Raw genomic sequence first — 15,845 nt, 5'->3', positions numbered from 1 at the left:
ATCAGTCTTAACGGTAAGTCTTGTGTAATGACTTAGCTTTTTTCTGAAACAAACACTGCTGTATCTGTCACTGGAGCACTTGGGTTGAACTTCTAAATACACAGTTGGTAATTGTAGGTTGGTTAATATAAATTGGTTGATTTGATTCATCACAATACCATTATTATTTAATGTGGCCTGTGGTATCATCATTTGTTTCAATTAAAACAAAAGACACAGATTATTGTTGTATCCTCCTTTAATGCCAACTGGAAGGGTGCCTCTTTTGGGATAAAATTTGTTTGCGTTCAGGCAAGCAGTAGACATATGTGTGAGTGGCGACCTCTACTGGCGAATCTTAGAAATGACATAACATCCCAGTAATATACATTGGAAAAACATGCAGTTCAAAGTAAAGGATAGATAGAATATATAAAACATAAAAATGATTCTAAGGGTTAGTAGCTTGATTATTAGTTGATGATAGTTATAAGCAAATGTTCTATGCTTAAATAGTTATTGCAAGTGAAATAACAAAAAAATTCAAATAGATTCAACAGGATACATTAGACACAATAACACTAATCATCTCTCTCTCTCTCTCTCTCTCTCTCTCTCTCTCTCTCTCTCTCCCCCTCTCCCCCTCTCCCCCTCTCCCCCTCTCCCCCTCTCTATCACTGACACACACATACACAAACTAACAGACTGACTGAAAGACACGCACACATTTGCACATAAACTATCGCAAAATAAATGTAAACTGCATGTCTGGTAAATTACATGCTATATTTTAAATAATGAATCCTAATAATAACAATGATGAGACGTAAAGGAACATGCAGCATTACAAAATGGAGCTCAAGCAACTTGATGCAATGTGATGTAATTGAATAACATCAGGATTGAATACAAACCATTCCACAAAAATCGGATTGTCAATGCCTTATTACATTTGATGCATTCTTAGTACTTTGATACACGTTCCATTGTGCCATTAATAATACGACTAAGGAGCATTTGGCAATAGTTGTTTCTCAGTTTATTACCTAAATTTGATGCCATCCATGGCCACTCTCTCCTAATTCTTTCAGATACATTTATGGGAAATCCCCCTATATAATCAAGTAAGAAAAGATGAGTCGTAATTAAGTCGTTTTCACAGCTCCAAAAGAACAAGGAATATGCCAGAAACTATTTCCCTGTCTCTCTGTTCATCAGTCTCGCCGCGATGATTCTCTGAGCCACATTCAGAGCGTCCATTGCCTGGGCGATTACATCAGGCTCCACCCCTGACAGGGACCACACCTTCCCAGTCACCGCGCTCAACACCACCTGGTTGGGGATGGAAGCGTACAGCACACTACCCGGGATCTGATAGGTCCCGCTGGACAGAGACCCGCCCACCGTGGGCTCTCCGATCACAACGGCACGCTTCAGTTCCATCATGGTGCGCGCGAAGGCCTCGGCCGCCGACCCTGTCATGTGACTCGTGAGGATGTAGAGGTCTTTGAGCGATCCATACCTTGGACCTAGGGTGCTAGGCAAGGTTGTGACCTCAGTCACGGTGGATGTGGAGTGGTCGAAGACGGTATACAGGTGCCGTAGGGGTTCGACGTCAAAGAAGTAGCTGCAGAGGAGGGGTATGGCCGTGGAGTACCCCCCTGTGTTGTACCTCATGTCCACGATCAGCGCGTCAGTATTGACGATCTTGTCCCACACCGATTTGATCAGCTGCGGTCCGATGGCCTTCACAACCTCCACGTCGATCATCACGTCGCACCGCAAGTAACCGACGTTTCCCGGCATTACTTCTATCTTGAAGAGAGCGTTAATGATGTAGCCCACCTCCTCCGCCGTGGGGATCATGGGCACCTCGCGCATGGCCTCTGGCTCCACGTCGCAGTAGAGGATGTGGATCCGGTGGTCCCCCGAGGTCTCCTGCAGGTCAGAGGTCAGCATGGACGCCAGGGATTCTAAATCGACCACGGAGCGGTACATTCCTTCGGCCCATTTGGCGCGGAGCACCTTGCTGACCTTCAAGGCGACCTCGTGGATGGCGTAGTGCGTTTCCAACAGTTTCCCCATTTGGTGGATGAGCTGCTGTAGCCCACGGTGGAATTCAATGATCTCGTGGGTGTGACCCACAGCGTCCTCGGCCAGCACAATCGCATCTGGGACCACGCCCCCTCCCAACCAGAACTCCCCGTTGTTGTCTATGAAGTTAATGAAGGGAACAGTGATCTCTATACCAGTGTCCTCAACTTGAAATGTTTTCGAGTGCGTTAGGGTTCCCGATGTGATTTCTCCGATGACCGTTCCGCGATGCAGAGACTGCATGAGGTAAGCAAACTCTTCCCCGACACTTGCTGTGTAATAGCTGGTCATCACATAAACCCCTCGCATGGAACCGTAGTGTTGCCCTGTAATCCAACGCTGAGTGTCATATTGGATCGTTCTGTTTTGAACCCGGTCAAATATCGTGAAGAAGTGGCGTTTCTGTAACACATCCTGGAGATAGGACAGAATGTAGGCCAATGAGGCAGAGGACCCACCAGTGTTGTAGCGCAAATCAATGATCAGATTGTCAGTGTCTTTGAGAGGTTCCCATACCCCTTTCTCCATACGTTCCACTAATTCAGGCTCCAGAAAGGAGTCATCAAAAGAATCAATGCGGAGATAACCAGTATTGTCTGCTAGGATTTCCACTTTGAATAGTGCATCAGCCAGTGTTCCTAACAACGCAGAATCATCAGGAACCATTTCATCCTCAGAGTCCTTATTGTCGGAAAAAACAAACTGGTCCTCCTCAAGTCTGATCATCAGTCGTGGGTCTTCGGAGATGGCCTGGCTCTCCAGGTTGAGTTTAGTGGCAAGATCCTCCTCAGATGTTACCAACAAGAAGTCTGCTGCCTGCAGATGGTAAAGGAGTGCTGGGACACGATCCATAAATGCATAGTGCCTCTCAATGATATTGGAGATGCTCTGAACAGCCTTGGGAATGGCACTCCTAACTGCCAATAGTGACTTGGCATTTATGACTGCGTCCTTCGCGATGATGTTAACTGACGGCGCAACACCGCTCACCTCCCAGCTCTGGCCTGTGATTGGGCTGACAGACCTTGCCACCGGTACCGTTATGTAAAATCCAGAGTCTGCCATTTTGATCTTCTGGACCTTCACCGAACCCCCGGCAGACCTTTCTCCCACTACAATAGCCCTCTTCAGATGCTTAAGTGTATAGGCCACCGCCTCTGCGGCTCCCATCGTACGCTTGCTCGTCAAGATGATCAAGTCCTTCTTCGTACCGTACCGCTCTGCCATGATGGAAGGCGTGGTCCACAGCTCCTCCGTGCTGTTTGAGGGCCGGTCATACACGGTGTCGATGTGAATCAGCGGCCCTGGGTCCGAGAAGAAGGACACGATGAAGGGAACGCCAGAGAGCTCCCCGGTGGTGCTGTAGCGGAGGTCAAAGATCATGGCGGACGTGTGGGCCACCTTGTTCCAGATGTTGTCCCTGAGCAGGGGGCCGAGCTTGGCCGCCGTCCCCGCCCCGATGATCCGGTCCATCCGCAGGTAGCCCACGTTGTTCTCCAGGAAGTCCAGCTTCACCGAGTTCCTCACCAGCCGGACGAGCTGCTCGGCGGGCAGGGAGGGCAGCAGCGGCGGCGACACCGGGACGTAGTTGGGCTCGTAGGTCACCGCCAGCCTGGGATCGTTCAGCGCCCCCTGGACCCCCGCCGACAGGACGGCCGCCAGGGTCTTCCTGTCTTGGATCTGAAGGATTTCTCCACTGTGGATGGCCTGTTGGATGGCCTCCTGCATCCCCACCAAGTTCTCCGGGAAGCAGTAGTTCTCCAGCAGGATCTGCGCCATGTCCTGGACCAGGGCGGCCTGGAACGGCGCTGCTCTTGAGGAAAGAGGAAAACAGAGAAGCATGGCAAGAGGAAGCAGCGCCGAGTGTACGCCCGCCATTACCTTCACAGTTGTTGGTAGAAAGCGACCTTTTTCCCCCCCCTGGTAAAGTCTTCTGTTCCATGCAGCCCATTTGGTTTATTTGCCGGTGAAAAATGGGGGCGGCAGCTTATTTGTTGAAGAGGAATTTTCAACAGCACCAGTTTTTTTTGGACAACAACATCAGGATAAGCGGCTTTTGTCTTCACTCAATAAACCTTTAATCACATTGTGTGACGCATCGGTCTAGCGGTCCAATATTGAAAAGGTTTATTTTCTGTACTGGCGCCTTCATGTTGTCACACACAGTGGTAGTCTGTTTGCTTGTTCTATAATCTGTATATAGGTCATACGGAGGAGGGGGCTGGCAACATTATGTTCTCTTGTAGATATATAACAATACAAAAACGATCCCAGTGGTCCCCATCGCAGTGTGCTAACCTGAAGTGTTGACCTGAGCACATTGTTTAGCCGGTAGAGACACCGGTTGGGTTTTACTGGGTCAAGTCTGGGTTAATCCACAAATCCCACTGATTAAAATGCCGTCGTTAAATAGATGAAGGATCAAGGTATTTTTTGGGATACTGACCTAAGAGGCGGGGTTGATCTAAGGAAGAAAACCCGGGTAAAACATGTACACATCATTAATGATAACATTAAAACCAAAGTACAATTAATGAAACATTAAATTGTGAACTTATTTTAGATTTTGCTTCTCTTTTGTTAGCTTATTCGTCTGTTTTATTTCAAATCAGTTTTAATAAACTTCCTAGCTAACAAAGTACATTTTAGTACAATATACTCTAGAGTATAACTCAGAAAGGCTGGAAAGGTATATTATGCGGTCGGTTTTAAGCACCATTTGCAAGCTCTTTGTAATATAAACTTAATCTTTCAATCTGATATATTTTTGTAGATATAATAAAGGAAAAATCGGATAATTCAGAACATTTTGGTTTTGGCAAATTCCTGCACACAGATTTTGATCCTAAACCTGTCATCGCTATTAAAACACAGAATCCATGGAGTTCTTCCAAGTATAAAATGTAATATTTCTTCTTCTTATGCCATTAGATGCTTTTTTTCTGTACTTACATAGTGCCTGTACTTATATTTTTACTTTAATTTCTATAAATCTCTTGTGGATTACATAACCCAATCCGGTCTGGTAAAAACCAGACATCCTTTTTTAGAAACACCTGAATGCGTCACAAGGGAAAACAGGGTTTTAGTGTTGGCCCTAAATTAATGGGGGAAAAGGTTGGTGTTATAAAAATGTTAACCATATCTCGACATCTGTCAAACTGAATGTTCATTCTTGGTCCCTTAAGATATTGGAAAACTGCAAAAACGTCAAAGATGTGAAATCAGTGACCTCTGCCGCTATGTATAGACATGTACCCTAATTTAGTTTTTCCAAGAAGGAAGTGCAAGTATGTCCACTCATCCCATTATTATTTGCTGTTGTCACAGAGGTCTAAGGATGATAAGGATGTGCTGAAGTCACTGACTCTAGTGTTTACAATGCTGTGTATACAGCCATCACTGTCCGCCTCACTGCATGACATTTTGATGGATGAAAACACAGAAAAGTGTATTATGGGATTTATTTTATTTTTCTTGTAATACGATTAATTTCTACAGACATTTATTTACGCATTGACACAGACCCAGACACAAGCACGCACGATGTCGATGAAAAAATGTTTAATCGACATGCCATTTGTCAAAACCTACCTGGCGGTTTTTTGGAAAAGATGTTGAGTGTTGTTAGATGTACCAGACATTAACTTGTTATTTTTCTAAACAAATAGGTGTTATTAGATTGATTCAACCTCTAAATACATTACAGGTTTATTATTCATACATTTGAGAGATTTAAATCGATAGATCTGTATTCAATTCTAAATACTATTGCATTCACACACACACACACACACACACACACACACACACACACACACACACACACACACACACACACACACACACACACACACACACACACACACACACACACACACACACACTTCTGGTCATTATGCATTAACCTTAAATGATTTAATATCCAATTATAAGTAGTAGACTATGTATATTATAGTATACTATAATATATCTACGAGTCATGTACATATATTATATTATATGTTTCCATACACGGTAATACAGAATTTATATATTGATATGATGAAGTTGAGTGCATCCGAACAGTATTCCAATTACTAGTTTATCCCTTTTATCATGATGGTTTATTGGTTGATCTCATAATTAATCATTCTTAAAAAAAAACATTGATAATAGAATGTACAAATTTACACAATAGCATATTAACAGTTCATAATGATATATAATAATATTATTATTATTATTAATAATAAAAAACAGTCATTAACATGCAGAAACAATCAATGCATCATGGATCAATTAATTTAAATTGATTGACAGTGACTAAATTAAATATACAACTTTATTCCTTACTCACAAATAATACACCTATAGAATGTCTCTATGTTTTTGACCTTTTTTGTATACAAATCCTATTTACATATTACTCACGAAGAAGGGAAAAATAAGATCATATTTGACAATAGAATTATGTTTGGTCTTTAGAGGGAATTAAAGGGACTAAATGTAAAACAGACATTTTGATTGTAACGTCTTTAACACTCTTTTATCTGAAATGTAACATGCTTACGTTAAATGTATTTCATGCTGTACGTCACAGGGCCAAACAAGATTCCTTTCCATAAAGTATTATTATTTCCCAATTTAGCAGACATGTATCTAAGGGGCTATGTACTTTGGCCATTGGACATTTTTTGGACTTTTGTAATAAACAAAAAATGCATGGCAGTTGAGCTGTATACCATGTACTACTATTAAGTCATAGAGCAGACACATTTTGTTAGAAGGAGCCTTTAGGGGTTGGGGCATCTTGCGTTCAGATGCCTACAGGTAGACTGCAGATACAGGGGGTTTGAAACCAGAATCTTTTGGCTAGGAGTTGAGCCTATTCGGCCTAAATATCAGCTTTTCCCCCGGTCCAACACAAACAACCTCCCACTACCTGCAGCCGCACTCTGCCACCTTCATCTCCTCGTACAAGTGTCTGATGGTGAGGCGCCCGTTCTCATGGTACATGACCGTGATGGGGTCCAGTTTGATTGGCACGCAGCACGCCATGTTGGCCTTCTTGGGGTTCCGGATGTTAATGAGTGTCTGGATGAGAGCGTGTTTGGAAGGCGTCATCTCGTCCGTCAGAGGAAAGAAGCATTGACCACGACACTCAAACGCGTCGTATTCCGGCGGCGCCACGATCCAGCTGTCCCAGCCGATGTCCTTGAAGGTGACCTTCAGCGAGGTCTTTCGGCAGTACTCGCGCTCCGCCTTCCTTCTCGTCCGCCGCGGATGCGAAGGTGCGGACTCCGGGATCTCGTTCGGCAGCAGTTGCCAATCCGTTTCAGGGTTCAACGTGGTTTCCTCTTCGTGGAGCATCATCTCTTTCAGTTCCTTCTTCGCCTCTCTCTTCCTGCTCTCCAGGTCGTCAGAGAACACGATCAACGCTGCCGAGGTGTTATCTCCAATGGAGACGCTGACGTCCCAGCAGCACGCTTTCCCAAAGCCTCCTTCATATGAGAAGCAGTCCCTGTTATCCACCATCACCTCGAACTCACTCTCTCCACGCCCCGATTTGATCCACCTCTGAACGGCTCTGGTCACGTCAAACTTCTCCCAGGACCCGTGTCGGCCATTGACGACCTTTCCCGTCAAAAGCTGTGACGATGGTTCGTCCTCATCGTTGTAATTCACCTCGTAAACTTTGATCATGGCCTTCACCCTGGGAGAGTTGACCCTTGACCGGACATCCGGCAGGAGGAACAGCCTGAGTTCGGCGGCCGTGACCTTCTCGTGGTGGGGCACACTGACGTTGAACTGAAGCCTCCGTGCTGTCTTGGTGCCATTTGTTGCTGAGAAGGTGATATCTGTTGAAGGGGGTTTGTAAGAGAAGGTGAGAGGAGAATAGGCTGTGACCTGTGATGTTTCTTAAGATCACGCAACTCGGGGTAAACTGCTAGGGTTAGCTAAATATATAATCTACTGAATGTTTTACCAGGAGGGCAGACATCGTCATCATGTTTGAGTGGTGAATTGATTGTACCGGGCCCACCCATTGTAAAGAGCAGCTAGGGTAACCCTAAGCTAACCCTAACCCTTACCCTAATCTAAAGATCAACCACCCCATCCATCCATTTTAAAGATCCACCATTAACCTTCATTTGTAAGTTGTAATATAGCTTTTGACTATAACATCACAAGCTCTACCCTTATATACCCAATTCAAAGTCTTCCTCAGACAAACCTTGAACGGTGAAACTCCGAATCACATCGGACTGAGGGATGGCGGTGCTGTTGGAGGCATACTTGTTGTAGAGCTCCATCATAAACTGGGGAGGGTAGATCCTGTCACCTGTCAGTGGCACATCGGACATGTTCAGCTTCCTCAGAAAGCCCTCCTTCATGGTTCCTAAGAGGTTCTCCAGCCTCGACTCAGCGTCTTCCTCCTCAAGGAGGTCCTGTTCCGAGTAATGTCCTTCGGGGTCCTCCAGAGAGATGTCGTTGCTCAGAGGCTTACAGCTACAGGAACCCAAAGAGGCCACCAGGCTGAAGCACACCTTGAACAGAAACGTTCTGGTACACTGCATTCTGAATTTGGGATTTGGGATTGTCTCCTGGACGTCGTGGGGGTCTGCTCTCCGAGCAGGCACTCTATGGGCTTAAAAACAGCCTTTGAGAATGGACTGAAGGAAATGGAGATTCTCAGCGCGAGGACCACAGTCCTGGAGGTCTGCTCCCAGGCTCCAAGAGTAAACAGGGGGGGAACCTCGTGTCAACGAAAATAGTATGCAGGCAGGGCTTATCTCACACCATTGATGCCTTCTTTTAGGGGCTGTTATCAATTGAGGGCCTGCTGTTAATGAGCACACTGTAAACACTTGACATGGATAATGAGGAGCTAGCTGCGACCCGTGTGATTACTGGCAAACAGACATCTCCATCAAATGGACTTTCCCAGCTCAGAGGTGAAACTTTGAGGCCATCAGGACACTGTCCACAGCTGCTCAGGGAAATATAGGAGACGCATTACATTCCTAGACATACCGCAGCATAGTTCTTGTGGGTCATTGTTTCCTTGACTGCCACCTTAAGTTTAAATCTGTTTCCATCCTTCATGTAATGCTGCGACACATTGTGCGCTTTTGCTGGCTAAAGGGACGCCACTGTTGAACCTTTAGATATTGCGGAGAAGCAATGTGTTGTATGATGTATTTTACCTGCCATGACGTATTTTACCTATCAATTGAATGAATTCAGGCGCCCCATTGTTAATTAATAATTTAGATGGGGATGGATAAAAACCTCTGCTAAATTACTATCAATTGTATTAGATCTATTTACATTAAACGTGGAAGATATATGACTATTAAATAGCTGTATAAAGTGTATGGTTTCCAAAACCTCATAAAGCGGTTGTTTTATGCATGGAAACAAAATCTGGTATTGACCAGGAGTTGCTGAGTCTAGGTGGTCCATCTTGAAACCATGGTCGTCCAGTCTGCAAAATTACTTTATTACCGTAGTAGTATAATAAATGGAACTATCTCTCAATGTTTCATCGACATGCCATTTGTCAAAACCTACCTGGCGGTTTTTTTGAAAAGATGTTGAGTGTTGTTAGATGTACCAGACATTAACTTGTTCTTTTTCTAAACAAATAGGTGTTATTAGATTGATTCAACCTCTAAATACATTACAGGTTTATTATTCATACATTTGAGAGATTTAAATCGATAGATCTGTATTCAATTCTAAATACTATTGCATTATCTGTATCAAAGAATATAACCAGGTTATTGTAAACCGAATCAATTCAATATATCAGATTGTAATTAGCCTTCAAAGAAATGCTCAAAGGACACCAAGATTGAGTAAAATATTTAAAACTCCCTGAAAGTCCCTCTCAGTCTCCCATGGCCAAACTATTAGTAATATTAGTTTTGCAGACTTTCATTCACACTAATTGCCTTTTTGGACATGGTGAAGAGTTGACAGGAGTTGAAACACGGGACACTGTGGCAGGAAACAGGGCTGTAGCATTAGCCCCGTTGCCAAGTGTAAACGTCTAAATGGCATGGCCAGATGGGGCCAGGGGAAACCATGGGAGAGCTAGGAACGTTACAGGATGTGAGAGTGTACCATGGTAAGTAGATCAAATCTTATTGGAAGTAATTTTAGACAATGGACAATTACTTGGCTTGTTTAATGCTCATAGCAGTTACAGGCACCATGAAGTCCTGTCTAGAGATCCTGCAAGTTAATTATGTCACTAACAAATAAGTCCCAGTTATCACTATACATTTTAATCACTAATAATAGAATACTTCTAATTCTACAATTACTACTACTTACTTAACTACTACTAGTACTACTACCAGCCTACTACTTTTTTATTGATAACAGCTATACTATTCATTGTCGTCATCATGGGTATTATTAATATTATTAGTAGCAACAATAGTAGGCTAATAATTGTAGTAGTAGTTGAAGAAGTAGTAGTGGTAGTAGTGGTAGTAGTGGTTAGTATTGTTTCTAAAAGCTAAGTGTCCTTGATGACAGCATGAAACAAGGCTGGCTGGCAGACATGTGAAAACCTTCTATAACACAGCAAGAACAAATCAAAATAGATGACAGATGCCCCCATAATATCATGTCCCCAGATTGCCCAACTGGTCCTCAGAAGTACAAGTTAGCCAGTGTTACTCTAGGGGGATGTAAGCCCACACCAGAAGCCAGTGTTTTTGGGGACATTAGCCCTTGTCTAGTTATCTTGAAATTCATTTTTTTGTTTCGTTATTCCCACAGCTACTCAATGCCAATATTTGCCTCCATGCTGAGCTTTATAAAACATGCTTTCATTCTGGTCTTTTGAGAGTGTTTAAGTTCTTCTCTATGGATTTGACCAGTGATGGATGATTATGAACAATATCTGTTGGAACGTATTCATGTGTAAAGAAAATGCACAAAGACAAGAATGTGCTGAAATACTTACATTTTTCGGTTTCATTCAATTGGTGCTTGGAAGGGGGGGAAATATGTGTTTGTTTGAGTGTGTGTTTGTGTTTTTTTTTGCGTGTGTATGTGTGTCCATGAATGATGTGTGTATGCATCTATAGTAACATAAATAACATTTTAATTAAATACAAAGTATATATACGGGCAGCTATGTTGGATAAGTTCATAACAAGCATATTCAATCAAATAATAACACATTGTTTTAATTTAAAACAAATGATGTGAGAGTGTAAATCCTTCAGATTTAGTAGAATTCTGGACTTTAAAGGCACCCAGTGCAACTTTCGAGGCTTAAAAATAAACATTCAATTTCTAGTCTTTTTTACACGTAGTAAGTTTCAATAACTCCATACCATTACATACCGACATTTAAGCAGCAAAGATGAGACGTCGTTGTGTGGTGAGAACTGATACAAAATCGATAACAACAATGCCGCCATTTTCTTTATTTTTTGTAACCTACAATAAATAAAGCAGGCTTCCAGTCAATGGAAAAATGGCTTCTCCCCATCGGCGATTGTTGTTGTTGTTTACGATTTTCTATCAGTTCTCACCACACAACGACGTCTCATCTTTGCTCCTTGAATGTCGATATGTAATGGTATGGAGTTATTGAAACTTACTAAGTGCAAAAAAGACTAGAAATTGAATGTTTATTTTTCATTGAATGTTTACATAAAGTTGCACTGGGTGCCTTTAAAGTTGGACATATCTGTTTTTTATTAGGGGCTTCATTAGCAGGTAACTGCACTTCTTCAAAGAACACAGCAGGTGGCAGCATTCTACAACTTTTATTGATCTCTGTGGCAGTAACAACAATAATGATACAAAACGATGCTAAAATATTATTTAACTCAGTAGGTATCAATATATAATCATCATCACCATATTATATACAATACATAAAAGGGTCTGTTGTAAAATGCTTGAACAAACAATTATAGACATGCAAGTACATCTTTGACTACAACAGAACCTTGTATTTACAAAATATAACTACCAGTTACTTGCATTAGTCACATAGCTATTTACACGTCATAAGTCATCGTTATTATTTCATTAGAGAGTAAATATGCTTCCATGCAGATTCAACGTTGCTGCCCTGTTCAGTCTTTTCAGTCGAATCCCAACTTTTTTCAAGGCTTTCAATGAGTGCGCTCTCTTCTCATTTCCAAATACTCTCTCAGATTCAGTCTCAGCCAATCACTGTCCATACTCTCCATCTTTTTAGAAGTTTGACAAATGTCCTGGGAATCCTGTCCATCATTCTGTTTGCGACGCAGAACACGATGATGCACGTGAAAAGAATGTCATGTCGCCCTGGTAACCGTTGGACCAGCCTTTACACTCCCAAATCCCCTCCCCATTGGTCCGTGTGATTGTGACTTCCGAATCACCTGACCCTTCCATGGGATGGGGGTGGGGTGGGGTGGATGGGGGTTGGGTGGATGGGGGTGGGGTGGATGGGGGTTGGGTGGGGTGGATGGGGGTTGGGTGGGGTGGATGGGGGTCGGGTCGGGTGGATGGGGGTTGGGTCGGGTCGGGTGGATGGGGGTTGGGTGGGGTGGATGGGGGTTGGGTGGGGTGGATGGGGGTCGGGTGGGGTGGATGGGGGTCGGGTGGATGGGGGTCGGGTGGGGTGGATGGGGGTCGGGTGGGGTGGATGGGGGTGGGGTGGATGGGGGTCGGGTGGGGTGGGGTGGATGGGGGTGGGGTGGGGGGGGTCGGGTGGGGTGGATGGGGGTTGGGTGCTGGTGGTTATCTTGGGGGGGTTGGGGTGTAGGGTGTTGGTCTATAGGTCTACCTGCAGGTGCAGGTGTCCACGGACATGGCGGGGTACACCTTGAGCACCAGGTTCCGGCTGGGGTCCAGGAAGAGCACGGGGAGCGGGCTCATCTTGTCGGGGACGCAGCAGGGCTCTGGGACCCCGGGGACGATACCCACCGCCCTCACGATGCTCTGGATGGTGGCGTGGTTGGAGGGGCGCACCACCTGCAGAGAGGGGGGGGGGGGGGGGGGGGGGTGGCAAACTTAGTTTGCCCTTTTTGTGCTTTTTTGTGTAGCTGGTGTCGCCGTAGATTTCTCTCAACTGTGTTTGTTAAGCTGTTCTCTTTCGAGAATTTGATGTTGATTCATAGTAACCAACCACTCCAGTAACCAAAACAACATTATTAGAACATAACGTGCCGCTAGAAAAAATACCTTAAGCGGGCCGATCTGACTTACCTTAGGGATGGGGAAGCCGCAGGTCCCTGAGCAGTAGTAGGCATCGAAGGCCTTCGGCGCCACCACCCACTCGCTCCAGCCAATGTCCGCAAAGTCCACCCGGAGGTAGCGGCGGGCGCACACCCTGGGCTCGCTCCACTGCTTCCTCCTGGCCTTCTTCATGGTCCTGTCGTCGAAGCTCAGCACCTCAGGAACCTTGCCCCGGCCCTCGCTGCTCCCTACGCTGCTGCTGCTGCTGCTCTCCTGCTGGCCGTGCTTCCGCCCGTGCTTCCCCCCCGCCGCCTTGGCCTTGGGCGGGAAGTAGGTGCTCTGCCACAGCTCGTGGTTCTTCAGGGTGTTGAAGTGGACCTCCGGCAGGTCGTTGGTCTGGATCTGCTCCAGGAGGGACAGGGGAGGGGGGACCTCTCTCCGGGTCCTGGAGGCGGTCGAGGAGGGTGCCGCCGGCGGGGAGGCCGCTGAAGAGGCTGAGGCTGAGGCCGCGTCCGGTGCCGGGCGAGCTCCTTCCTCCCCGAGGGGAAAGCTGCCGTAGCGCTGCAGCGACACCGCCACGCTGTTGGGCTCGTCGATGGCGCGGTCGTCGGCGTACACCAGCATGTACGGCGTGCCGGGCGGCATAAGGCTTTCCCGGAGGCTCCTCCCGGTGCCCCTCTTGGAGTCTGCGACCTCGGCCGTGATCAGCAGCTGGTGGGACGCCCTGGCCTGGCGCAGGACGGCGGTGATGTCCCGGACGTGCCACGCCCCTCTCTTCCAGGGCGAGCGCAGGAGCAGGGTGATGTTGGCCAGCAGCGTGGCCGAGGCGGCGTTCCGGGACGTCCCGTGGAGCAGGAGGTGCGGGTGCTGGGGAGGGTGGGCGTGGTCACAGGACGGGTGGCGGGAGCGACGGCAGGGCAGAGGTCGCGGGAGGCGCGGGCGTTTGTGGAGGAAGTGGAGGGTCGCGGACAGGATGTGCTCGGACTCGGCGATGGAGGACAGGTTGAACTGGTACCACTCTTTGTTCTTGGAGGACCCTGGAGCGATGGAAGGGATTATTAGAGGAAGGAAACATCTTATGGTGCGTTTTATTGTTATACCAAAACACTTTTTTTTGTATTTGTTTTGGATACCATCTAAAATCCTCCTTGGTTAAAAAATTCAGACACAACAACAACTGTCCATATATGAACTGTCCCACCATTTCCAGAATTCGCATACCCCTATATCCCTATATTCCAGTATATCCCACAAAAAAAACCTTTGAGGTTTGAATTAGCAGCCCTCGTCTACTAGACTTCCACATTCCCCTCCTACCTTTCCCCAAGGCCCACTGGGAGGAACCCGAGATCCTGCCCAGGGAAAGGGAGACCGTTATATGGAAACGCTTAAAAGAACAGTGGATCACGGGGCGCTCCCGGCCAGCAGGCAGTGTCTCTCTGGGTGTGATTATGGGCTCTTGTCTCACACCTCCACCGCTACTGGCGAGCCAACACTTCCTCTAAAAACCACTAAATGATACCGCTGACGGGGCAGGGCGCAGATATATGCCACATGTGATACCGAGAGCTTCCTCTCTGACTACGCAGGGCACCGTGCAGCCTGCATCTGCATCACTTCAAAGTAACGCTACATGCCTATATATTGCAATTCAATATGCAATTAAATAAAAGGCTGTATATTGGGACTACAGCTGGAAATTTGCCGAATAATTTCCAGCTGGAATGTCCACGAAACTATAAACAAATAAACAAGACTAAACTAAACTATTGCATTTCTTCATTTGCATTTGTGTCTATAGCGCTAGTTTTTTTCTTAATTATTGGATCGTGCATGTTTTATTTCGCCTTCAACCATCGATTAATTTCCTCCTCAAGAAAAAGTTGCATTGTCACCTGTGACAGCCTTAAAACTCCGTACGGTGTTTCCATCCTTCTCCCTCTGCGGTTCTTTGCTATAGTTATCATAGAGTTTAAACATGTTGATGGAGACCATGTCCCTGTAGGACGCAGAGATGGAGAGATGCTCGGCGTCTTCTTGGGTACCGCTGACCATGCGGGAGGTTCTCCCAAGTTCTTCTGACGCAACTGTAGCCTCCAAAATAAACAAGAAATGCAACATATGTAAACGTATGTTCGCCATGGTGAGCTAAATTGAAAAAAGGTATTCCATGAAAAATAAAAAAAATAAAAAAGGTACGCGTTTGCTTTTTCCCCCGCTGGTCACTGTTTCGCTTGCTGAAAAGAATTACGCACAGGTTTTGTAGCCTATGATTACGCACGTGGTGTCCACCGAAAATCACCAACAAAAAAATAAGACCGCAGTTATCCAGGTAGATGTCCGCGGAGTCTCCACAATCCGCAGTTTGAATTCAATAGTTGTTCCTGCTAGAAGACCGTGCGTGGATTCAGGACCCACTGCGTCTGTTTGACATGTGGTGACGCTCTTGTGCGTCCAGCCCTCAGTGGTCCAGCCAACGAGAGCCCGGGAGTCTACTCAATTGAAGTTACAAGAGCAACCCGATCGAGATATGCCAGCCCACCCGAAGCCTGCCTGACTGACTGACTGACTGGCTGACGACGGATGAA

At 45.8% G+C, this 15,845-nt stretch overlaps 3 protein-coding genes across 3 annotated transcripts; all 3 read right to left on the bottom strand.

Annotated features, from left to right (window-relative positions):
* Window positions 1-660: 660 nt before the first annotated feature.
* Window positions 661-4,394, bottom strand: LOC132446289 (retinol-binding protein 3-like). The gene has a single exon (XM_060036503.1). It carries the CDS (start codon window positions 3,949-3,951, stop codon window positions 1,171-1,173), a length of 2,781 nt encoding a protein of 926 aa, XP_059892486.1. The 5' UTR covers window positions 3,952-4,394; the 3' UTR covers window positions 661-1,170.
* Window positions 4,395-5,878: 1,484 nt separating this feature from the next.
* On the bottom strand, window positions 5,879-8,836 carry gdf2 (growth differentiation factor 2). Its single transcript, XM_060036524.1, has 2 exons — window positions 8,291-8,836; window positions 5,879-7,913 (listed from the first exon to the last, which is right to left on the bottom strand). Exons 1-2 carry the CDS (start codon window positions 8,631-8,633, stop codon window positions 6,994-6,996), a joined length of 1,263 nt encoding a protein of 420 aa, XP_059892507.1. The 5' UTR covers window positions 8,634-8,836; the 3' UTR covers window positions 5,879-6,993.
* A 3,939-nt stretch (window positions 8,837-12,775) lies between these two features.
* gdf10b (growth differentiation factor 10b) lies at window positions 12,776-15,839 on the bottom strand. The gene is made up of 3 exons (XM_060036523.1): window positions 15,153-15,839; window positions 13,288-14,294; window positions 12,776-13,053 (listed from the first exon to the last, which is right to left on the bottom strand). The coding sequence occupies exons 1-3, from the start codon at window positions 15,397-15,399 to the stop codon at window positions 12,862-12,864; spliced, it is 1,446 nt and encodes a 481-aa protein (XP_059892506.1). The 5' UTR covers window positions 15,400-15,839; the 3' UTR covers window positions 12,776-12,861.
* Window positions 15,840-15,845: the final 6 nt, after the last annotated feature.

Source organism: Gadus macrocephalus, chromosome 18 (assembly GCF_031168955.1).
Source record: "Gadus macrocephalus chromosome 18, ASM3116895v1".
Lineage (NCBI taxonomy): Eukaryota > Metazoa > Chordata > Actinopteri > Gadiformes > Gadidae > Gadus > Gadus macrocephalus.
Note: the sequence above shows the minus strand (reverse complement) of the source record. Positions and strands in the feature narration are given on the sequence as shown.